This window comes from Sabethes cyaneus, chromosome 3 (genome assembly GCF_943734655.1).
Source record: "Sabethes cyaneus chromosome 3, idSabCyanKW18_F2, whole genome shotgun sequence".
Classification (NCBI taxonomy): Eukaryota; Metazoa; Arthropoda; class Insecta; order Diptera; family Culicidae; genus Sabethes; species Sabethes cyaneus.
Window position 1 is genome coordinate 84,961,971 of NC_071355.1, and position 24,735 is coordinate 84,986,705.

Genomic DNA, 24,735 nt, shown 5'->3' on the forward strand with positions numbered 1-24,735 from the left:
TTTTTGCCAGCATGGCATGAATCCAGTCGATTATTTGCGAGTTATACTTTCTTCGTTTCATAGCATCTTTCAGAGATGAATAGGAAATATTGTCGAAAGCTCCTTCAATATCCAGAAAAGAACAAAGTGCAATTTCCTTTACTGAAAGCCCTTTCTCAATTTTACCTACAAGCATATGCAGCGCCACGGTGTTCAACATACCGTTATTAAAAAATAAAATAGGCTATTTAGACGGTAAATGCTAATTGGTTTGTATTGCCATCCTACACTTCTGAGCCAATTTAAAAAAAAATCGTTCGACGAATTTTTGATCTACGCCCTTTTAAAGTTTTAAAGGACTTAACTAATCTCCATTTCGATGGAATGTATTTTCAATTATAAACTTGACTTAAAGATCTGCATGAGTGCGGGTACTAGGACCACTTCACCTTTTTGAAGCAATGACGGAAATATTCCGTCAACATTTTCAGATTTTAGTTTTTTAGAAAGACAGTTAAGCCCAAGGCTTTGCTTCTAGCTAACGAGTTGCTTAGGAAATTACCACTGTATCGGCATCAAGTTTCATGACAACAGTAACACCAAGATCGATTACATAGTTAGCACTTTTCGGCTGACTTTAAAGTCAAAACTGGAACGAAAACGGGTAAAATGGCGTTGTAGACCGGTAATCGTGATACTGAAGACGGATTTCTCGTCTATGGAGTTGGCAGCACCCACTCAGAATTCAATGAGGCTCTAAAATTATCTATCTTCAAACAAATTTTCATCAGTTTCTGAGACGGCGTTTTCTGGGAAATCCATTTTAAATTTTTAGAATGCTTTTTGTCCAGTGTAGAAATTCATTTTAATGTTTTTCAGCATTTTTTTATGAAAATTCAGAAAATTTCCTAAAAGTCATTCATAGATCATGTTTATGTATAGGTGCTATGATTTTCGGAAATATTGAAACACCATTTGTTCCGGTAAGGACTTGAAAAAGTTTTTGTTAGAAAAACTTTTCCCTTCAATTTGACCATCTTGGAATGTATGGAAGATTTGTAGGCCATATATCTATCTTCAAAAAAATTTTCATCAATTTCTGAGATGGCGTGTTTTTGGGAAATCCAATTTTAATTTTAAGAATGCTTTTTTTTTCAGTGTAGAGATACATTTTTATTTTTTTCAGTAATTTTTAATGAAAATTCAAAAAAATTCCTAAATTCCTAGGCGCTATAATTTTCGAGTTAAATCTTTTATTAAAAAAGAGAAAAAAAAATTAACTCTTTCCAAAAGTTAGTCTAGACAAATTTTGGAAAAGCTAGGTATGCAAAGTTGCTTATTTACATGAACTCTATACACACAAAGTTTCATAGAATTCTGAGAGGGTCGTGCCAACCTTTGATCGAGTTGGCGTGAAATCAGCGTGAAGCTAAAGCACTGACGAACTGACAAGACACATAGAAGAAAATGCTTTAAAAACCATCGTCCTACACATTTTGCTTGCACACTAGCACCCTCTGTTATGCATGTTGCGGAGTAGCTTGCATTTGCAGGGTTTTATGCTGTAGGGTTTATACATTTGAATGGTTTCATACTGAAAACTTGAAGCAACACACGCGCGCCGCGGTGTGGCCATGTTGCGAAACATGCTTTTTTGAAAAATGAGTGGTTTTTGATTGGACGATGGAATTGACTCGAGTGTCTCGTCTGTTTGTCTGTGGTTATGGTATTAAAGTTGAATGAAATAAATCTGCCAAAAGCTTATTAATGGGTTATATTTTATTGTCTGAAAGTTTAAAAAGAATCGGTCGACTAGGTAATTTTCTAAAGAGTTTTTTCCGTGATGTAATTTGATGTGAGACACCCTTTACTGTAGTTAGTCCGTCGATGCGGCGCGTTCAGAAAGAGGCTAGTGCACAAGGTGCGAGTGCGGACGTGTATGTTAAGGCTTTCCAATATAGACAGACAATCCGTTCGCTGGTTCCGTAGATGCTCGAGGTCAACAAATCGGAGACAGCAGTCTATTCTCTTCACAATGAATATACAAGAGGTCCGGGCCATGAGTCTATAGCATTGTTTGTAGCTCGGCAGTTGGAAGGGGTTGTTCCACGTAAGCATCAAATGAGCAAAACAAATTAATCTTTGCTGATCTGACTTGATTCGGCTAAACCCATTTTGATAGTAGGGACTACAAAGTGGAGCGCAGTATTTTAGATTGAAGCGGACTAATGCACAATAATCCACTTTCGAACAGTAAACATTATTAAAGTTCTTGTCGATGCGCATGAAGATCCCTAGATTTCTGCAGGCCTTGTCGACGGTGAACGCGATGTGCTGTTTGAAAGTAAGTTTAGAGCCGAGCGGTATACTGTGATACTGATTCACAGTTTGCGTGCCGTAATGGCATATTCGACAGCCTATATAGTGAAAGGCGAATGGGCTTAGTCATACTTGACGTAGTTTCATTTTCGTGTTGTGTCTCGTTCGGTGCGCTCGTACCATTGTTTGAGTTACGGTCGTTGATAATAAATAAATTTAAAACGGTGCTACATGCGGTACTATTTTTCGTGACCTCAAACATCTGGGCATAAAAAGAGGATGTGTATACCGAGGGGCAAGACACTGTTGAAAATATATTACTTTTCCCTATGGAAATATTTTTTCAACCTTAATGTTTTTACCGTTCCCACCAATAATATAACCTAAAGCTATAAAAACTAATACATTTATAGGGCTTTAATAGGGCCTAACATATTAATATATGATAATATTATGAAGTGTCTTGCTCCTCGGTGTATACTATACAATAAAAAACTTTGTCGAGACGGGATCTGTTGAAAACCGTAAAAACCGGAAGAAAACGAAGCGTTAGAACTGCAGAGGTCAAAAAGTTTGATCGAGAGCGAATTCGTCGCAGTTGCGAGCGGTCCGCACGGAAAATGGCAGTTGAGCTGAATGCCTTAAGGGAATAAGGGAATCTCTTCGTCGAATTTTGAAAATGGATCTGGAAAAAAGCGTTTGAAGCGTGTTATCCAACAAAAGGCGATTCATTAGAGTAATGATTATTTGTCGCCTTTTTTTATATTGGGAAAACAACTTCTAAAAGTGAAATTCGAAATAAAGCCTTTATTTACAAAAATATATGACTTTTTTTTGTTCGAATACATATGTGTCACTTTGTATGCCAAGCTGATCCAGATTGGCAATGATAATTCGATGATGGTTCAATTTGTTGGAAGCTGCGGAAAGATCAATGTAAATAACATCTGGTTGCGACCGAACATCGAAGCTATTTATCACGTAGGATGTGAGAGTCAAAAGATTGGTAGCCCAACAAACATTTTTGTTGAATAATAGCTTGTTCTACCATTGTACAGTCAATTACCGAGTAACAAGCGCTTAATAAGCTGTTATTCAACAAAAATGTTTGTTGGGAGTCCTGAAGCGCTTAAGCATAAAGCCATGTTAGTTATCAAAGATGTACTGCTTGAAAACTGTAAATACTGGTTCAAACACGACAAGTTCAAACAGTTTCGATATCGCAGTTGGAGCAAAATTCCTCGATAGTTATCTACGTTTTTTCCACTTTTCCTTTTTGTGCTCAGGAAACTTGTATGCCGATTTTCATGCTAAATGAAAGACACTTGAGTTGACGGATAAGCTGAAAAGATGACTCATTAAATCGGCTGGAGCGTAGATGCAGTTTTTCAGAAAAATAGGCGATATATCGTCCGGTTCAACGGATCAAGGAACTTTCAACTTCGCGGCGGCCAATGTATCCATCACTTCGTCGGCGGTATCGCGGTAATGAATGGCCAAGGAAAGGACCACACTCGATGGCTGTGGATACTTCTGCACTCGTTAAACTTTCATCAGTGAATACACTGGAGAATTTTATTGAGAACAGTTCACAAATCTGCTCTAAGTTGTTCGCCGTTTTATCACCAAGGATCACAACCGAGGTTAGACTTAGGATTTCGTCTCAATATTCACTCGACGTTTCTTAGGTAGCTTACTTACTTAGTTGGCCTTACGTCTTATGACAAGTGCTCGCCAAATCCCGTTCCACCTGGTCTTGCCACCGTGTTCGCTGTGCCACTCTTCGTCTTGTTCCTACTGGATTCGACGCGAAAACCATTTTTGCAGGGTGGTTGTCTGGTATTCTAGCAACATGTCCTGCCCGACGTATCCGTCCAGCTTTAACCACTTTCTGAATACTAGGTTCGCTGTCTTTCATTCTTCGCCTTCATACAGCGTTCTTCTGCACACCGCCAAAGACGGTTCTTAGCACCCGCCTTTCGAAAACTAGCAAGGTCCACGTTTCATGCCCGTAGAGGACAACCGGTCTAATTTACGTTTTACAATGTGCACTTTGTGCGGGGGCTCAGATTGTTCGACCGCAAGTGTTTGACATCATGTCTTGTTGGGCAGCGGTCGTATTCGGGCTCTAGCTGGTAGCTTCGAAAGCAAATATGTTGCGGAGGAGTAGAGACCTGTATCTCGAAAATGTCTTCAGAGCAGCTTTCCTTTCTGATTTGAGACCTTTAAGACGATACTGTTACATCCTACAGTCATCTGATTCTGAGTGTGACTAATTCTTTTAGGAACGTGTCGATCGACAACGTAGTTCAAAATATTAGAAATGGTCAAAGCGGGAGAGTTTATATCGTCAGTATCCAAAACTGTAGACTAATCCCATGTTTTTGGTGTTGACCTTGAAATGCGGTCATACATATATTTTTTGAAACGGTGGTTCTACAATTAATGAAGGGACGGTAAAATTTTTTTGGTGGAGGGGAAAGAGCAGAAAGGTGAGGAGGGGGGGGGTATTGGTAGCTACGCTTAACAAGTAGTCGTTTTGACTCCTACCTTTTGTCCAATGCTGGAAGGTGCATGGGTCGAACCAAGCTATAATCTGAGATTATAACCGGATTCGAACCCGCAACACCCGCCAGGGCAAGTGGTTCGCTGGTACTTGTACCTTTGAACCATAGAGGCTATACGACTTGCAAGGTACTACACGTGACGTTGTTCGTCTGTCAGCGTGTTAGCCGCGATTCACAGCGCTGGTGTGCTGCCCTGCGGTGCCAACATACCCCTGTCCGTAACATCCGGTAGTTCCTCTGGAAGCTCCGAATTTATCTCACTCCGATCACCGCTAAGTTGGCTACGGCTCACCGGTCCACCGTAGTGGCCATGCGCACAAACGCATATCGCACTCGTCCGTCTGGTCCCAGAAGCAGCTCTTGTACAAAACCTTGACTATAGCTTTTTGGCTCCTGGCTTCTACAATGAAAACGTCTGCCTTCAACAGCTCTTGTTTCTCGAAGCATTTCGATCTTTTTATCGGAACCCTCGTCGTGGAATCCCACAAATCCACTTTTCGATTCGGCGGTATTTGCTTCCTTCGGTCCGTAGACCGTCCATCCGTGTTTGCAGCGCACCGCTATCGTATCTACTTCTGCTCCGATCTTGGCTTTCAGTGGGACGAATGCATGGAGGTTGTTTAATCCTTTTAACATCTCTGGTCGTCCACTGTACGACGCAATAGGCAAACCTCGCATGTGCTAGAATTGCCTTACGAGATCCCCTGCGTCTATCGTTTGACTAGGCAGCATCAAACTTTCGATGGTGCGGACTGACGTTAACAACATCTTATCGTCCTCTCCGACACTTGACACCCTAAGGTTCATCCGTTTGGAGTCCTTCTCCACTCTAGCCATGTCGACCGTTCACATTATTGTTAGTTTTTCGTAGACTCCAACAACGCCCAAGCGATCCGCAACGCTCTTTTCCTCCAGGGTTACCGATGCTCCTTCGTCCAGAAAGGCCAAGACAATGACGAACTTTTCCTCACAATGTAGGCTAACCGGAATCATCCGGAACAGTGTATCGTTGTTCCTCTGGATGTGCGCGCTGGTTTCGATGGCACCTTCGATTGGATGGAGAAGTTCATTATGTGGTTGTCTGCAACCGCCTACGTTGCATTTCAGCTTGAATTTACATGGCGCCGATCCGTGATCGTTCAGACACACATGGCACAACTTCCAACGATCGACGACTTTCATCCTGTCTGTGAACGACAGGTTTCTGAAGTTCTGGCAATAGCGCAACCGATGATCTGTGCGCTGACACACTTTACACGGGTTCATGTTTCTGCTTTCTTCGTCACTGGTTTGACCTTCGGATTCGCTGTGGTTGGATACTGCTCCATACGCCTTTGGCTTGCGTTGGGGTTTTCCCGATCGACTATCGGTGCTGGCTCTTCCGGCAGACCCGAACTTCATGCTGACATTCGCTTCGCAGGCATCCGACACTATTTCGGAGAGAAAATCGGTAAAAATCCTAAGGGTTACTTTCTTCTTCCCTCGCTTGAAGCGCACCCAGTCACGCTTGTCGTTATCCGGAAGCTTTTCGACCAGCTCTTGAATGATTAGCGGATTGATCAAGTGCTGTTTCAGATCCGCCGCCTCCAAATGTTCGCACAGCTGCTCGACGGCTATACCGAAGGGCCAACCGAATGTGGCCAACTTTCCGGCCTTCGGTGGCTCCAGTTTGTGCACTTTTTCTAGATGACTGCAGTAGTTGTTCCGGACGACTAAACAACTGCCGAAGCCTTGCGATCACTTTCGGAACTGATTTCGGTAGAAGCAGCTGTACTCGAACCATCTCAAGAGCTTGACCTTTTAGGCATTCTTGTAGCCGCACAAGGTTTTCGATATCCGAGTACCCACAGGCTTCGTTGGATGCTTGGTACATTCCGAAGAATAACGGCCATTCTTCCGGCTTTCCCGAAAAATTGGGTAGCTTCTTGCTAATCCCATTTCGCGCTGCCAGTTGGGCCTTGGTCGGCCCGGTTTGTACCTGCCCCTGCCCGTGTCGACATAATCGATCAGGTTTCTTCGAGACTGCACTCTTCGTATCCTCACTTTTTTCCGTAGCTTCATCAGATTCAACGTCCGATTCAACTTCGTGCAGACTTTCTTTACCATCGCTGTCGTCTTCACTGAAATCGCTATCTTCTCTATGGACTTCTTCGAGTTTCTTCAGATTCTCTTTTGTCAGCTTTTCCACCCTCGGACTCCAGCGCCTCTATGGTTCAAAGGTACAAGTACCAGCGAGCCACATGCCCTGGTGGGTGTTGTGGGTTCGAATCCGGTTTTAATCTCAGATTATAACTTGGTTCGACCCATGCACCTTCCAGCATTGGACAAAAGGTAGGAGTCAAAACGACTACTTGTTAAGCGTAGCTACCAATACCTCCCCCCCCTCTTCACCTTTCCGCTTATTCCCTTCCATCACCAAAAAAATTTCATTTCTTTCCCTACCGTAGAACCACCGTTTCAAAAAATATTATCCAAAACTGTTCTAGAATTGATGCTATTCAAAACATTTAGAATAACTTCGAAATCAGAATGGGTGAAGTGTTAATGGTGAACATGCTTGACAAGCGTGCAAGGAGCCTTCGTCACTTCCGGGGTTTGGCTGCAAACAGTGGCAAAGCATAGATCAAGGAGGTGCCCATTTTCGTTGGGTATATCGTTTACTTGTTGAACGGTTGCAGTACCATAGCAATCAAGCAATTCGCTGATGCTTGGCGATAAAGTTGACGAACCAAAGTTAACCTATATAACCGCTGGGTCGACAGACCGAGCTTCGAAACAAACATCTTCTTCTGCCGACTTGGTTCGTGGCACTCACATGCAGCTGAGCATGTTGACCAAGCCTGAATTCACCCACATTTTCGAACGATGTGTTTGTACGTGTATGGGAACCTTAAGATTTCGACCATGCTATGAATTGCACAGAAATACCAAGATGGATGGCCGAATTCGAAGAACGTGATAACGCACTACTGAAAAGCAATAAGCAAGGGGTATATTTTGCAAGCTCAAATATTTTAATTCATTGTTTCTATAATTTCTTAGCTGAATCGCAAAATCTAAACCTATAGCATTTATTCGCATGTATGCTTGCTCGCGTTTGTTCCAGTTATTATAAAAATATCTAACCTACACTTGCACGCGTCGTGCCTCACACTGCTAGTAGTCTCAGTTTATCTTGAGAAAGTACGGCATGTTTCACTGCTGTTATAGATCGTTTAGCATTGTATTAATTGAATAAGAGCAATTAGTTTTATAATGTCTGAAATTCCAAAAGATTCCAAAAGAAGATTCCAAAAGACACTGAATACTAGCTACGCTAATGCTAGCCCCTCAGTAATGGATACATGATCTTTTCGAATGTTTTCTCAAAGCAAGTTTGCGTCGTTTTCAATACGTAACGTAACGTAATATCTATTTCATCACTCCTGTACGTGTTACAAGCGATCCGAATTATTAGGTAATGATACATTAGGAAAAATATTTGCAAAATAACGTTCATAACGTTCATCATCTTTCATATATGCACTGCATTAGAGTGGGCGCACTTCGTCAAACCTTTTCGAACTATTATGCAAGCTCCAGGCCCAGGATAGTTTCAAATCTAATTTATTGGAAATAAATGTGATGTTGTCTTTTGCGCGCGCGTTTCAAAAGGATACATATATGTAGGTATTTGAATCGGTTCTGTATTCACATTACTGTTTAATTTCGATTAATTTCTTCAGTTGATTTTTCATTTGATACAAACATGACGAATAAAGTGTGATTAATTTTGGTGTATGTTGTCCAACCTAAAATGAATTCGTTCTTTTTTTATCACCAGTGATGTTGAACGATTTTCGCGTACGTTACGCTCAAATTCGGATGTAACACGTAAACAAAAACTGACCTAAATATGATCGACTGCGACAGTCTAGTTTTGTTAGGAGACACTCAGTTTAGCGATATTTCTTCTGATCAAAAAAAAAATAATACGTTTAACAAATCTTTTTCTTACAGAAGGCATGGAAAAGATCAAATCTGTTGATATTAAAAGCAATTTTTTTGCATGTGTTATTTCATGGCGTTACTAGCTTTCTAGATACCCCAAGACAAAATCTGCTAACGTTTTTAGGGCCGTAGCGCCATCGATCGGTTTATCAAGTCTAACTATAAATGATTTGCTGTTTGAATTGTTATAAAAATTTATAGTTGAAAACACTCAAATCTATAACAGGATAGAAGTAATAGCCCGTACTTTCAGCATAATCTGAATATGCGCTTCAACGCAAAGTACTTATCATCGAACTCATTTAACCGATTGCGCAAGATTACTGCAAAATAAATTATGTGTACTCCATTGTCTACTAACTTCTCCTATTAGTCAAACCGGCTTGACTGCGGTGTTTTCTATTGCCAAATTCCCGCATAGTTACCTATGAGTGTGGCCGGTAGGGGTCCCCCTGCCGTGAATAGTCTGATGCCGCTGCTATCGTAGCAATGCGTATAAATAGCCGGAGTGTATTTGATTTGCTGGAAGTTATCTATTTCCTCCTCGGGAAATTGTGCCTATGACAAAGAATAACATTATTTTAGTAGAAACAGCATGTTCTGAATCCATACGGCATACTCACTACATAGCCTCGACTAGCTTTTAACACAACCGTCCGAGATGCACTAGTTTGCGATTCGAGATATTTGCCTGCACGAATGTCATAGAACATCAACATTCCTAGTCCTGTTCCGATAGTAAGAATGTTACCCTGAAAGCTAGCAGACCGTATACCACAGCCGCTGTAACGAGAGGCCACCTTTTTTACCGCCTGTGGAAATTAAAAATTAGGTTTATTCTATCGCTGTTCTCACACACGCAAAAAATAATTAAACTAACCTGCAGCGTTCTGGGATCTAGAAGTAAAGTGTACGAACGACAGCCCACTGCATATAGCCCGTTAGTTTGACAAGCAATGCAAACATTTTCCTGACAATTGGGGAGTTTTCTGGATAATTTTTGCGCAAATGTTTCAGCGTTGAATAGATGCATATAGCCGTTCAACGATAGCAGTGCAATTTCCCGGTATTCTTTATTAAAGCAGAGCGCCCTGATTTTCTGAGCCCCACGGCACTCTTTTACCGAAACGGGATTTACATGCGCATACGTCGGGACGGTCTCTTGCTCTTCGCCCTCTTTACTTATCGTTGGAAACTCCATTGTTTCTTCATTGATTCGCCACAGTGCAACCTTGGTGTCTCTTGAGCATGACACCAAAAATTGATCGTCTAGCCAGCACATGTCAAATACCCAGTCCCGATGGCCGTTTTCACCTATGCACAGCGGATCAAGTGTCGGAAGCCGATAGAATGCAATATCGGCAGAATGCCGAGCGCCTGTCGCTAACAGACTGTGGCTCGGATTAATTTGACACGCGTGAATGCCGCATTGTGTATCAGGACTCGCCCCACGATTATTCGGCAATGTAGGAATTGCGTCTACCTTTCGAGTGTTAACATCATACACCATCAGCTTATTGCATTTGGTTCCGAATACCACCTGCAAAACCAATTAAACATAAGTAGGTCAACTAAGTCAGCGGATGAGCCACAATATTACCTGTCGATTGCTAAGCCATTGTGAACAAAACACCTTATTTATGTTTCCTAGTGAGATCGGAGTTTCTTTGAACATGTCATGTGTCAGGATATGCCTACTGGCATAAGCTGGATCAACACTGCGTTCTTCTCTTAAATCCGATTCTCGACTGCGTACATAATCCACAAAATTGAAAGATGTGCTAAGAACCTGGTGCTGCTGGGCTGGAGTTTCCTCCTCACTATCACTATCTTCGTACGTTACAAAATCATCTGGTTTATCAGGCTTTCTTCGTCGTTCCTGACGCAAGATCCTTGCTCTAGTACGACGTTCTTCTAATCGAGCAGGAATATAGCAACTAGGACGAACTCCTGCCGTTGGTCGTTTCACTGTTTTAGACATTTTGATTTAAACCCGGATTTGAATTACAATATATGTACTGCTCCGACGGTGGAACTATGCCACCGACAATGGAACCTTGGTTTCTTTTACTCCAAGTACGCAGCAGTATCGATTCAGGATGGCTTCTTTGTTTCACAACTTCTGCTCCGTATCAAAACATTTCGCGTACCTGTTTATGATCACTAGTGGCAGAAGGAAATTTTACTGATAGACGTACACCTTTCACGGTAATTTAACTTGCTATACAAATCAGATACCAAATTTACCTGCGTGAACGCAAAATTCTTGAGAAAGCTTGATAATCAAAAAATATTTCTGATTTTTGACAATCCTTTGGCTGAAAGGCATTGGTTCCATATACCGACAAACCAAATATACCGACCATACCGACAACGGATCATGATGCTTTTACATGCGCTTTTATCCCAATTCGCTATGACGGCGCCGCAGTGGAGACACCTACATTAGTTTCGTGTTTGCGTGAAGCAGAATAGCGATTTGTTAAAGAGGGCAAAAGACAGAATATGTCGAAAATAATTTTCACGCATTCAGTTACGGGCAGTTCTGTAAGTGGAAAAGAGGTCGTGCGGTGCCGTCATAGCGAATACTTTTCCAATCGCCTCCAAAAACCGTACAAATGCATTTTAAAAACGCATCATCAGAGCTATTCGTTTTATTATTACCGTGGACCCCCGTTCGTTTGACCGTTTTTAATCTGAACACTTTTTAATTTGAACCCCGCTGGTTTGCACGACGTGCAAATTAAAAATGGTTCAAATGTCATTCTCAACATGACATCATTTACTTATGCAGACAATGCACATAAACACGATTTGATTGTACTTACCTTGAGAGTGTAATATGTTTCACATTCCGTTTTCCCAACGATTATGATAGAAATCCGATCGCAGAATGAAAATTCGTTGCTAGCAACTGCAAACAAATCAAACCAACAAAGCAATAACAAAGAGCAGGGCGACCAGTTCACACAAGTTTCTGCATATTAAGGGTTACCAGTTGTTCAAATTAAAAATTAACCCCGTTAGTTTGCATGAGTAATCGTTCAAACGAACGGGGGTCCACGGTATTGCGGCGGTTATGAAAAATCCGCCTGCAGCGGCGGTGATAACGCGCTCAGGAGATAACCGCGAGCTAAACGCAATATTAAAATTTAGGTTTTATGGTTTGCAGTTCTATAAAATAACAGTTTTGTAGCATGGTTTTGATGAAAAACAATTGATTTAGCAAATTTTCATGCATCAAATTGCAGAAATCTGCTCTGCGGTAATCTTTTGATGGTTTGGTTCAACAGTCAAGATAATCGCGATGTGAGGATTTTTCTTGCAATCTGCAATATATATGACGCGGACCGCGGCGGAGACACTTGAAGATAGAATTAACAAAAGTGCGAATGTCGCAAGCGTACACAAACCGAGTGAGGGTCAATTTTCCTATGCAGGTCCAGCAAAAAATAACTCTCACCCGTTTTGTTTACATTTGCGACATTCGCCCCTTTGTTAATTCTATCTAGACTTATCCAGCTTTTTTACGAGCCATAATGGCGGATCTGTTCGTAATATTTGAACAGCATTTTTGACATTTCTCTAATACTTCGCACACGTTTTCTTTCCGTACATTCCTTTAGCACTGACGAACTGACATGACACATAAAAGAAAATCCTTTAAAAACCATCGTCCTACACATTTTGCTTGCACACTAGCACGCTCTGTTATGCATGTCGCGGAGTAGCTTGCATTTGCACGGTTTTATGCTGTAGGGTTATTACATTTGTATGGTTTTATACTGAAATCTTGAAGCAAAACTCACGCGCCGCGGTGTGGTCATGTTGCGAAACATGCTTTTTTGAAAAATGAGTGGTTTTTGATTGGACGATGGAATTTTCGCGAGTGTCTCGTCTGTTTGTCTGTGCCTTTAGTTTTACCGTGAACGTGCGGAAAGAAAACGGGCCATGTATAAAGCAAATGTCGAAAATGCCGTTCAAATATTACGAACGCGTCCGCCGTTATGGCTCGTAAAAAGCTGGATAGCGAATTTGTTTACAATCCGTGTCGGAAATGAATCTGTCAAATAGAACTCAAAATATCATCCAGTTCCAATCAGGATTGAATAAATAAATTCAAAATTACCACTGACGAACTGACATGACACTTATAGAAGAAAATCCTTTAAAAACCATCGTCCTACACATTTTGCTTGGACACTAGCACCCTCTGTTATGCATGTTGCGGAGTAGCTTGCATTTGCAGGGTTTTATGCTGTAGGGTTTTGTACATCTGAATGGTTTTATACTGAAAACTCAAAGCAACACTCGCGCGCCGCGGTGTGGCCATGTTGCGAAACATTTTTTTTGAAAAATGAGTGGTTTTTTATTGGACGATGGAATTATCGCGAGTGTCTCGTCTGTTTGTCTGTGATATTACTGTTACAATGATTTTTATTATATGCCGCATTATACTGATTATACAGTCAACTTTCGCTAATTGCACTGAGCTCTTAGCCCAGTTAGTGAAAGACTTTCGTTAATTGGGCTGAGCTGTCGAAATCGAGTCGAAATACATCGATTGTTTTTGTCGCAATCGTCGCAGAAAGGTTTATAAAAATATATACCCTTATTATACACCCCAAGCAGCACCATTTGTTGCATGAAGGGTTACGCAACTCTAATTGAAACATTCAAATATGGTAAAAGTTCGCATCAGTTACCTTTATCGAACTATTATGTGATTGAAAAAGCGCAAGAGGTGGAGCCTATCCAGCTTTTTACGCGCTATAATGGCGGACGCTATAAATTGTGTTCGTAATATTCGAGCAGTCTTTTTGACAACTCTGCATCCATCAAAACTGGGCACTCTTCTCATGTACGGCGGTGTTGCTCTTTCTTTCATTTACGCAAAAGAAGGAGAGCAATAGTCTAGGCAATAGTTTTGTTTACATTTCGCAAATTTTTGCTCTCCTTCTTTGGCGTAAACGAAAGAAAGAGCACAGTAGTGTTGCAAGAGAAAAGTGCCAGATTTGATGTATGCAGAGTTGTCAAAAAGATTGTTCGCATATTACGAACACAATTTATAGCATCCGCCATTATAGCGCGTAAAAAGCTGGATATGCAACTAATTGTTACACAGATGTTTTATGGAACATCAATGCGCGTTATCTATCCATTCGCGACTACGATACTAAAAGAGATTTTAAGCCTGTTCGCACTCCCACGAAATCCTATGCCGCGTTGTCAAAACTTGCGTGAAAACATAAACAAAAATACTTCCTTCTCTTTTTTTCTCGCACAAAAACCAATGCGCGTTATCTAAATACAAGCAGGTATTCGCGACTACGATACTAAAAGAGATTTTATGCCTGTTCGCACTCACACGAAATCCTATGTCGCGTTGTCAAAACTTGCGACTACGATACTAAAAGGGATTTTAAGCCTGTTCGCACTCCCACGAAATCCTATGCCGCGTTGTCAAAACTTGCGTGAAAACAAAAACAAAAATACTTTCTTCTCTTTTTCCCTCGCACAAAAACCAAACAATTATGAGCAACTTCATCACGAATTATGTTTAGCGGGAACCGGGATTTCCTCTCAGGGCTCCAAGACGAAAATTATTTATATCAATATTCTTAATGCGACTTTAGTTTTTTGGGCCTATTATGAGCTAATCTCCATGCCATTCAAAATTTATCGTGCAAAATATAATTTTGCTTTGTATTATTTGATGCGCCTCGTGAAAGTTATTAATTTATTTATTTTCAAGTTTAAAGAATTAACCCAGCCAGATTAAGAATTCGTTTACGATGGAAAAATGCGGTGTAAAATCGAACTAGATACTGCAATCAAATAATATTTTAGTAAATGCCATGGATTCCTGATGAATGTTCGTGTAATTATTGTTGAAATAAAAACATTCCTTCGTTGAAAAATATTTTTTCATAAAAATATGGCAGAATATGATGTTATATTGGTTGTATTTGTTTGGTTACATTTTATTTAACAATATGCCGTAATCAACATGATGCAACATCATGTGACATTATTGTTTAGCAATGGCATTATAATAACACGATGTTGCGATGAAGTTTCATGTTACTAGATATAGACTAATATATTTGTGACAGCCAGTATAAGTATTGGATAACCTGAATCCAACATATTAATAACATGAAGTTGCTTATTTGTTGCGTGTTTCAATACTGTAACCGGTGAAGTTTTTTGCAATTTAAACAAGACTTAATAGCCACATGGAAGATGTTGCAAGTGCTGCTTGGGACGGAGTCAAAGTGAAACTTATTCTTTTCGCTGTTGAAATTTATTTCTAAGGTAAGTGAAAATATTCGAATTAATTAATTTCATGACAGAAAAATGTTAATGTTTAATTTCGTTCCGGATGAAACAAAAGTTCATAGAATTAGCTGTAAAGTTTACATATCCTGGGGATAGAAAATCGCCAATTATTTTAAGCCTCCAATGTATTCCAATGTGTTTTCAAATGCTAACGGACTTATTTTTGTGATTAGCATCACCTGCACCAAAAACCAGACATATAACCTATCAGTTCGTAAACATAAATATACTTGGGAAGCTCTAATAATCTCCCGAAACAGAAACAATATATATCAAATGAAAGAGAATACTTTTTCTTACCTTTATTATCCATTTTCATCATTCCCACTGTTGTTAATTCAATAAAATATTGCTCTTTGCATTGAAAGTTGGATTTTGAACACACTTGTCCAGTCACACATTTTGTAGGTGAGAAAAGTTGCCAAAATTTCGTGGGAAAAAACCATGAATCTTGGTTGATTTCTATTTAAATCCTAATGCTTACGTAGAGTTGTTATCGACGCAAAGAATAATATAAAAATAGTTTCTAAATACATAATTCCACGCATAATTCATAACTTGAATAAATATGCAGCATATATGAAATAAATGAAAAATTAAATACTATTTGCTTTCCCTACAACTGGTACTGGCGCCACTGCTAAATCAAATGTCAGCTCAGATGGGAGAGTTGTAATGATGGGAAATGTCTATAACGATTATTGATAAAGTTTTGTTATCGTTAATAATTAATAACGATAATATGGCAATATAAGCAAAAATACGTAAGAAATAGAACAAAAATGGTAAAATAATAACAAACCAAGAAGAAGATTTCACTGTAAACCCTCCAATTTTCGATATTCTTCCATGACGATAAAGTTTGATGGTATTATCGATATAAGATTACTAGCGATATTATCAGTAGCACACTTTTCATCACAGTTTTGAAGGTTGCACTTAATAACTGTGCAGTCCAATTGAGTGTGAAGAGCGCAATAAATATCCCGCATTTTGCACCTTACTGGACACCGCAGTCTAAAAGTGCGACAATGCGAATGCTGTGAGTGAGAAAGAGAAAGAGTGACAACTGCAATGTTGCTGTTTTCTTTTGTCATATACATTGGGCATTAGAGAAAATCTAGATTAATCCAGGTACAGCTGCAAAGCACTACACTCAACCCCCGCTAATATGAAAAACAGCTCGTTCAGATTGGGCGAGTTCATTTTTAATCTGAATAATAGGTAACTCTATTCATTTTCACATATGCGCAAGACGCTCACCCTATGAACTTGTTGTTTTGATTTGACGAAAAAAAAACATGCGCGAATTCTAAACATTCGGTTTGTAGAAGACGAAATGGGCTCGGCAGTTTCGACTAAAATGGTCTATTTTGAGTGCTGGAGAGAGGTAAGTTGCATTTGAGCTATATTTCCAAAGCTCCTGAGCAAGAGGAAACGCATTAATTTTTTTTGCTTTTTTTTAATTTACCGGTCAACTTTAACGTCAATTGTGTGTGACGCTTGATCGGTTTTTAATGTGAACGCATTCATACCACCGGGGTACAGATTAAAAATGTTCAGATTAAAGAAGGTCATACCAACGGGGGTACACGGTACTTCTAAAATTGAGCTTCATATAGGTGCCAGCCGAGGGGCAAGACACTGTTGAAAATATATTACTTTTCCCTATGGAAATATTTTTCCAATAACCTTAATATATTGACCTTTCCCGCACCCATAACCTAAAGCCCTATAAAGTTACATTTATTTATACATTTATAGGGTTTTAATAGGGCCTAATATATTAATATTATGATAATATTATGAAGTGTCTTGCCCCTCGGTGCCAGCAAACATTTTGGGAATTGAGGGGTCAGTCCTGGCGTAGTGGTTAGCATTCACGCCTCTCACGCCGAAAACCTGGGTTCAAATCCCAACCCCGCAGAAGCCACGAATGACCCAAGCTGGTTAAAGTGACTATAATCTAAAAAAAAAAAAATTTGGGAATTGCACTTTTTTGCAGTTCCAATAATCACAACCAGGTAGCGAAGAATAAAAATAATGCGTGTTTGAACCTTAAAAACTTACTTAAAAATATTTGGTTGCTTTTCGGCAAACTTTCCGATGACGGTGAATGACGATTAGTGTTAATAGGCCTTTTTTATTCTTCATCAGTACGGAAGAATTTCTGGCATCTCTGCTTTAAAGGTAAACATTTTTTTTGCGCTGGTTGAATGTGAGAACTGAGGAGCAGGAGCACTGAAGGAATGAGAACTCAAACGAAACCACATAGCACATAGTAGAAGAACGAATAATACGAATTATTTAAAGTCTTATTTCGAAAATCTCAGTGAAGTGTGTGTATTAAAGTATTAGAGATAAAAATGAGTGTAGTGCAGGAGATTGAAGATTTTTATGGTGTATATTTGTTAGTTAGTAAAAGTTCTAATCCAAAATTTGCCGGCCGAACATATATCGGGTACACCGTTGATCCAAATCGAAGAATTAAACAGCATAATTCTGGTCAAGAATTCGGAGGCGCCAAAAGAACTTCCAATCGGGGTCCATGGTAAGTTATCGGAATATACTTAATATTCCATTTAAAATATTTAAAGCTTTTTATTTATCTCAGTATATGATCTGTAATAACAAGATGAAATAAACTGAAGTATCAACAGATACCTATCTTGAATTTTAATACATTATTGTTCTGATTACAACAGCTCCTCTGCGAATTTGAGTTGGATTAGTTAGAGATTGATTAGAAAATTAGTATACTCAAAATTGTCAGCCTACAATATGTCAAGTTTCATTGTTTACATTATTATTTCCACATGTTAGGGCAATATAAAATTACAATTTTTTAAAATGCGGACAGAAAAATATAGTGACCCTAGAAATATTGTAGAATTAGTGTAGTATTTTGATTGAGTACAGGAATTCTCTATCTATTATGTTATAGGTGGTTAAATATAATATAATGAAACATAATGATTTGTTTGTACTTAAGTCATTTTTGTCCATGACTTTGGTTAAAAACGAATAAAAACGAAAAAGTGCTTTTAAAAGTTTATAAAGTTTACTCAGTATGCAAAGTATGTTTCTTTATGCAATATTTATTGGCCTATCAATGTTAATGCATGTTTGAGAAGTTAGAAATTTTTAAAAACACACCTTTTGTTTTTTCGAACTTTGAGAAACCTTGGCATTGGCAAACGAAACAACTTTCAAGAAGAAGTATCAATCGAGGGTAGATATAATCGCGTATTGAATCGAAACAATACTGCAATAAACAAGAAGCAAGACGACATCGGTCCACTTTTTACAACACACTAAAAAAAAGTATGTTGCCAAAATGAAACCGTGTCACTATCGTTTGTTCAATATAAAATCAAGATGTCACAATGTACAGCATCGGCATCGGTTCGTTTTTTGGCACGGTTCGACTTTGGCATATGTGCCAAAATCCAAAATCAAATGATTATTTAAAAATCAATTTTATTCTTTTGGAAACAAATGTGGGCATCCCAGAAAGTTTTTTTTCGAATACTGGTATTATATGACTATCCAGCTTTCCATGAGCGGTAATGGCGAATACAATCCACCGGTGGGTACAATCTGATTTTGACTTTTCATGCAGGCGCGGTTATTGCGGAAACACCTATCATCAGGGATGCTACAATCACTTTGAATCAATTCACATTCATTTGACAGTACCATCTCAGTCAAGCAACATTTGATAAAGTTTTATATGGGACATTTGTAGAATTAGTTATCTACAATTTTGCTGAATAAAGTGTTTCTGCATCTTTTGTAGTTACGGCGCTACAAAGCTAGTAACTCATTAGTGAATAAATGAACGTTCACATAGTCACTAAAGAGGTACTAGCATTATAGCACCGTAAATACAATAGATACGCCAATACTTCATTCAGAAAACTTGTAGATGATAACTAGTTCTTCTATCGTCCCGCATATAACTTTTTCAAATTCTGCATGACTAAGACGGTACTGTCAAATGAATGTGGATTGAGTCAAAGTGATTGTGCCATCCTTGCGCTATCAGTGTTTGCTGCTTGTGCAAAAATATAAACATTGGTGTTCGCGGTAGAACTCATTTGCTGGTAACTAAAATTCATTTTTTGCCAGTAGTCTACTACCGGAAGCACATGAAGACCACCAAGGAGACATAACCGCCCCGGTATGAAGGATTACAGATATTCCAATAAAAATTTCCCGTCTAGACATCTAGAGGTATCGCACTGACCGAGTAGATATGTATAGTATATAGACCGATAGACCAAAACTCCGGAACACGCGAAACGTTTTCCACCAAACTTGGCACCAGGGTGGTTGACTGGGTAGAGCAAAGGAATAGTATGACTGAGTCTGAGTGCACGGCTGGGTTAGGGGATGTGGTAGAGATAGGTATTCGCTATATGCGCGATACCGTGCTGCGAACCGTGACGGGACATACATGTTCTTTGATATAAGTTGAGGGGGATAGCGGGGGCTAAAACGAAAAGGAGAGGGGAGTATTCTAGAAAGACTTTGTTGCAATTGCATTAACTATGAGAATAAATCCGCTCGATCCGACCGAACATCGCATGTGTTTCTTTTTTTAGCGCCCTATTTTATTAGACACGCTCCAGCATTACTAGTGCTAATAGCATTAAGCTATAACCATTCCATCAAACAATATACTGCCTCGTGTTACATTTTGTTGTTTTCAATATTTTGGTGGGTCAATCTTGGTGCAGTGGTTAGCATTCACGCCTCTCACGCCGAGAACCCGGGTTCAAATTCTAACCCCGCAGAAGTCACGAATGACGCAAGGTGTTAAAGTGACTATAATCAAGCAAAAAAATTTTTTTTTTGTTTTATTAAAGACGTTTTTTTCAATATTTTATTGTCTAACGTTTATAACGTTCGTTATATATTATTAAAATATTGATCGAGAAAACATTGTTTATAGGTATATGTACTAGAAAAACTCTAAAAAAATGAAGGCAATTTGTTCCACTAAAAAAATGGATGAATATTTGTTTTCAAGTTTCAAATCGATGAAAATTTTTCAACATTTTCTCAAAGAAGGACAAATAATAACATCAAAACTAGATAATTTTAGAAAAATCGGTTTTTCAACATTGAGTTGAAACGATTTTTTCATTTTCGTATTTTGTAATATGGGATAGATATGCTTCCAGCGGCAGTTACAATGATACTATAAGCATTGCCTCTGTCATACTTTCTCCTCCATTTAATTTAGAAGAAATGACCTCTCCGACAATACGTTAGCCATTCGACAACAAAATAAACTATTACTATACATTTTTTATTTCACGTGATGGTCTATGACATAACGGAATTCACCATAGGGGACATGGTTTCGATAAACAAACCCCAAGAATCCACGGAAGAATAGCAATCTAATTTTTTCCTGGTATGCGCATACTTGGTTGTGATTTGTGACCAAGTTTGAAAGTTTATTTCCTTAAAATTCTGAGATAGGTAGGGTCATTTCGTATTAATAGTCCAGGTGAACGCAAATTACTGAAACATTCAAGGATTCAACCGGTTTGTAGAACCTATGTTAGGTATTACCTATCATTTGCTTGAAGAAATTCCGAAATTTTTTATAACCAATAAAACTGTATATATAAAAGTGAGCGTGAGTATGTATGTTCCACCATAACTCCAGAACGCCTTGACCGATCTCCTCTAAACTTGGCATACATATTCCTTGATATAAGAAAAATGGGGGAGGCGGAGAGGTTCGTAACAGGGAGGAATCTATAAATCCAAAATGCCTGGTACATGAGGGAATCAGCACTCAAGGGTTGACAAGCAGAGGAGGGGGGTGGGGCTTATAACAGGGGGGGGGAGGCCATAACTCCGAAACACCTTGACGGTTCTTCATCAAATTTGGCACACATGTTCCTCGGCATAAGGGAATCAGAAGTCAGGAGGTTTACAAAAGAGGAGAGTCATAACAGGGGGAGGGGGCATAACTCCGAAATGCCTGAACAATAGTTCATCAAACTTGGCACAAATGTTCCTTGACATTAGGGAATCAGCACTGGGAAGTTGACTAAAGGGGGGAATCTTTAACAAGGGGAGGGAAGTGATTTAAATAAGTAAAAGGGGTTGCGTTTCTCTTGCATAATTAGCTATGTGACAGAAGGGGGAGCTGACTGGGAAGGAACCGGCATGTAGGGGGACGAGGAACGTAAGAATGACGTTAATAAACGATGACTTTTCGTGCATAAAATGGATACTTCTCCGCATTTGCAAGTCATTCATGTCATGTCACAAGCACTGCCCAACCGTAATAGAAACATTATTTTTTTCGCTTATACTATTCATGACGAACAAATAAAGGTAATCTAGAGAAACTCCATTCCTCTTAAGTTTCTCGTTTATTCGTTTATTTATTTCCTAGTAAGTTGCTCGAAAATAAATTATGATTATTCAAAGAAAATCTATTGCAACTGTAATAGCTATTTTTCTTTACCTCTTTGTTGCATTCTAGGATTATGGTTATGATAGTACATGGATTTCCTAATAATATTTCTGCTCTAAGGGTAAGTGCTGTTGGAAATGGCGAAAACGCATATTTAAGCCAGCTTTCTATATTTCTCTAGTTCGAATGGGCCTGGCAGCAGCCTAAGGTATCTAGGCGTTTGAAGGCAATTCCCGAATTGCAAAGAAAGCAACGCAAAGAAAGCAGGTTTGAATATAACTTTCGCATTCTGACAGAGATGCTACGAATAGGCCCATGGAATCGTTTGCCACTTACCATACGCTGGTTGGTAGAGGACTATCACCGCGAGTTCGAGGTAAATGTGATTAAATGACTAATTGATCCCACGCATTTCTGGTGGCAGAAGAATCGGAAAGTTTGTAATTGAGTTCCGTTCAAGCACATTCATATGTTCGCAGGTTGGAAAGGCACCTCCTATGCATATGCCGATTTGCTTTGGACGTGTGAAGAAAGTGCCGAAAAATGGAAAAGTGACCAACCAGGGTAAGAAAAAACGCAAACGGAAAGTTGATGCTGCGGAGATGAAGAACATCAATGGTAAAAGTAAGAAAATTACCGTTGATTACGATTACGATGTTGATGAATATGACCTAATTGTGATGAGAACTGAGGAACCAAGGAATGAAGTGGATCCGATTGAAACGTTTTCCGCGCAGAAAACCACACAATTAGGTTCTAACGAAGAATACGGCAATCATGATGGTGACATAACCGTCATCTATTCAGATGATGACGAAAATATGAAAAGCAACGAGCCTCTCAACGAGGTGGACCTAGAAAAGGAAACCGCTTGCCATTGTATAATTTGCAATGCAGCAATTTGTCCCGGTTCTAATGAGATCGTTTTCGCGTTACGTTGCATTCGTCCTCATTGTAAACTGGTTTGCCATGTTGAATGTTTAGCAGCTCGCTGTCTGGAGCCAGGCCAATATGTTCCAGTTGAGGGAGACTGTCCGATATGTGATACTCACTTTCTGTGGGGCGATTTGATCAGAAAGGCCAACGGTTGTAGTGATCTGGTAGAAGATTTGAATAGCATTGACGTGTTTGAGGTGGATGATGTATCAGAAAGTGATGGAGAATAAACTGTGTTGATATTCATTTTAAATCAAATGTTGTGTGATTGTAACTGTGAAATTCAAAATACAGAACGTCTTACTTGTTGGTTCGGCATACTGTTATTTGAATGGCTGATTGCAAGTTTGAATGGTGATAGAGTTATCTCTTATCATTTACAGGCAGGGTTTCCAACAGGTTTTCCATAAATCTGGCGAACGAAAATAAAAAGGCAAAAGTCTGGCAGTTGTTTGGTCAAGCAAGAGGCAGATTTTGGGAAACATTTTAGAGGTTTTGCTTACCACAGATGTAAACTTTTGATTAAAATGAGTGGTAAAGACCTAATTTTTGCAATACCTAGATACAAAAAACTAGCAAAATATGACCTTGCTTGGTATAGTCCAATAAAGTGTAAAAATGATAAAAATAATGGAAAATGAGTAAAATGGGGCACTTCCCGATGATAAACAAAAGTCGGGTACCATGCGATTTTCCGGAAAAATTTACATAAGATCACCTATATTTTATCAGCCTGCAGGTCACATCTTCAGGCCATAGTAAATCGTGAGTAAAATCGAAGTACAACGTACAAGCAGCTTCAGGATAGCCCTAGCGGTATTACTAAAAATACTTCCAGGTAAAACCAGTTCACTGATAAAAAAAATCTACAAAAAAGAATACTATAGTGAACAGACAACCGCATCTATGCTCAGTCATCGTGAGAAGCGTCAGAGCTCATCCAGTAATTCCGAAAGAGGCTATTACAGGGATACCTCGATATAAGACAATTTATAATTTCAAAAAGTTGTCTTATATCGAAATTGTCTTATATCGAAACATGATTTTTTCACAAAAATTCGGCATTAGCAGTCACAAATTTTGCACTGTGTTGTGTGTTTATATTTGTTGAACTATTTAATATTGTTTGAGCTATTAGTTGTTTACAATTTTTAGGATTATTTTGAGATAATGAACAAATTTATGGCGCCGCTTTTGGAATGGAAAATGTGCTCTGGTGTCGTTACCAACTATGTCAAAGGGATTTGTCTAATATCGAGGTAAAAATTGTCTTATATCGAGGTTGTTTTATAACGAGGTTGTCTTATATCGAGGTATCCCTGTATCTCGCATCTGTGATGTAACCGAGATACGATATCGTGATACCATTGAAAAAACAAAACTCGGGGTACAAATAACAAACAAACAAACGGTGAACAGAAAAAATAATTTCAAACATAAAACATAGTTTATTCGACTTTTCTTTGGTGCTTTCCATGACTGTGGAAAATTTTTATATAAAATTTTCTAAATGATATGTATCTTGAGTTTCTGAGAAAATTTACTTATATTTTCATAAAAAAAATGTTGCTCAGTTCTTAGCCACAGATACAGTAGACTCTCGGAAAAGTTAACTCTCTGAAAAGTTAATTGTTCAGAAAAGTTAAGCGAATATTAGCTCTCATGCAACGCTCTAAAAAGTTAATTTTTGGCTTAACTTTTTTGAGAGTTTAAATTTATTGGTTGTCCAAAACGTTCATTCACACGCGTGTGTTTCCTTTTATCTTTATTTCTCATTTTTCGGTTTATTATCGCCTTTCCAAAACTTCATACAGAGTATCATCATAGCTGGGATTAAATTAAACTCTTGTACCGGACAGTTGTAGTAATAGTTCAATACGGCCACATAGTTGCTTCAGGATTTTTGATAACAAACTGGAAGAGCGGCATCTCAGATTGAATTTTAAATGCAAAAGAAGGAACAGTACAAATCAAAAAATAAGCGCGAACATTGTCAAAACGTTGTCGTAGACTACGAAAAATCAAAAGTAAACTAGAATAACCGACTATTTTAAATTTACTGAAAGGAACTAACTGTCATTTCATAAGGATCTTGCTACATATTTCTTTACATTACAACTTCCAGATTCCTAAAAATGTATATCCTGTATCCGAGAA

General features: G+C 38.9%; 2 protein-coding genes across 3 annotated transcripts; one reads left to right on the forward strand and one right to left on the reverse strand.

The window, feature by feature from the left end:
• Positions 1-7,898: 7,898 nt before the first annotated feature.
• On the reverse strand, positions 7,899-11,144 carry LOC128742319 (DDB1- and CUL4-associated factor 12 homolog). Of its 2 annotated transcripts, XM_053838650.1 has the most exons (5): positions 11,103-11,144; positions 10,456-11,018; positions 9,736-10,395; positions 9,479-9,667; positions 7,899-9,413 (listed from the first exon to the last, which is right to left on the reverse strand). In XM_053838650.1, the coding sequence occupies exons 2-5, from the start codon at positions 10,834-10,836 to the stop codon at positions 9,255-9,257; spliced, it is 1,389 nt and encodes a 462-aa protein (XP_053694625.1). In that variant the 5' UTR covers positions 10,837-11,018; positions 11,103-11,144; the 3' UTR covers positions 7,899-9,254. The 2 variants fall into 2 exon arrangements, with proteins under 2 accessions (XP_053694625.1, XP_053694624.1); XM_053838649.1 differs by lacking the exon at positions 11,103-11,144 and having other exon boundaries at positions 10,456-11,096.
• A 6,414-nt stretch (positions 11,145-17,558) lies between these two features.
• On the forward strand, positions 17,559-22,811 carry LOC128741590 (structure-specific endonuclease subunit SLX1 homolog). The gene is made up of 4 exons (XM_053837523.1): positions 17,559-17,748; positions 21,712-21,763; positions 21,824-22,018; positions 22,122-22,811. The coding sequence occupies exons 1-4, from the start codon at positions 17,564-17,566 to the stop codon at positions 22,806-22,808; spliced, it is 1,119 nt and encodes a 372-aa protein (XP_053693498.1). The 5' UTR covers positions 17,559-17,563; the 3' UTR covers positions 22,809-22,811.
• The last annotated feature ends 1,924 nt before the right edge of the window (positions 22,812-24,735 follow it).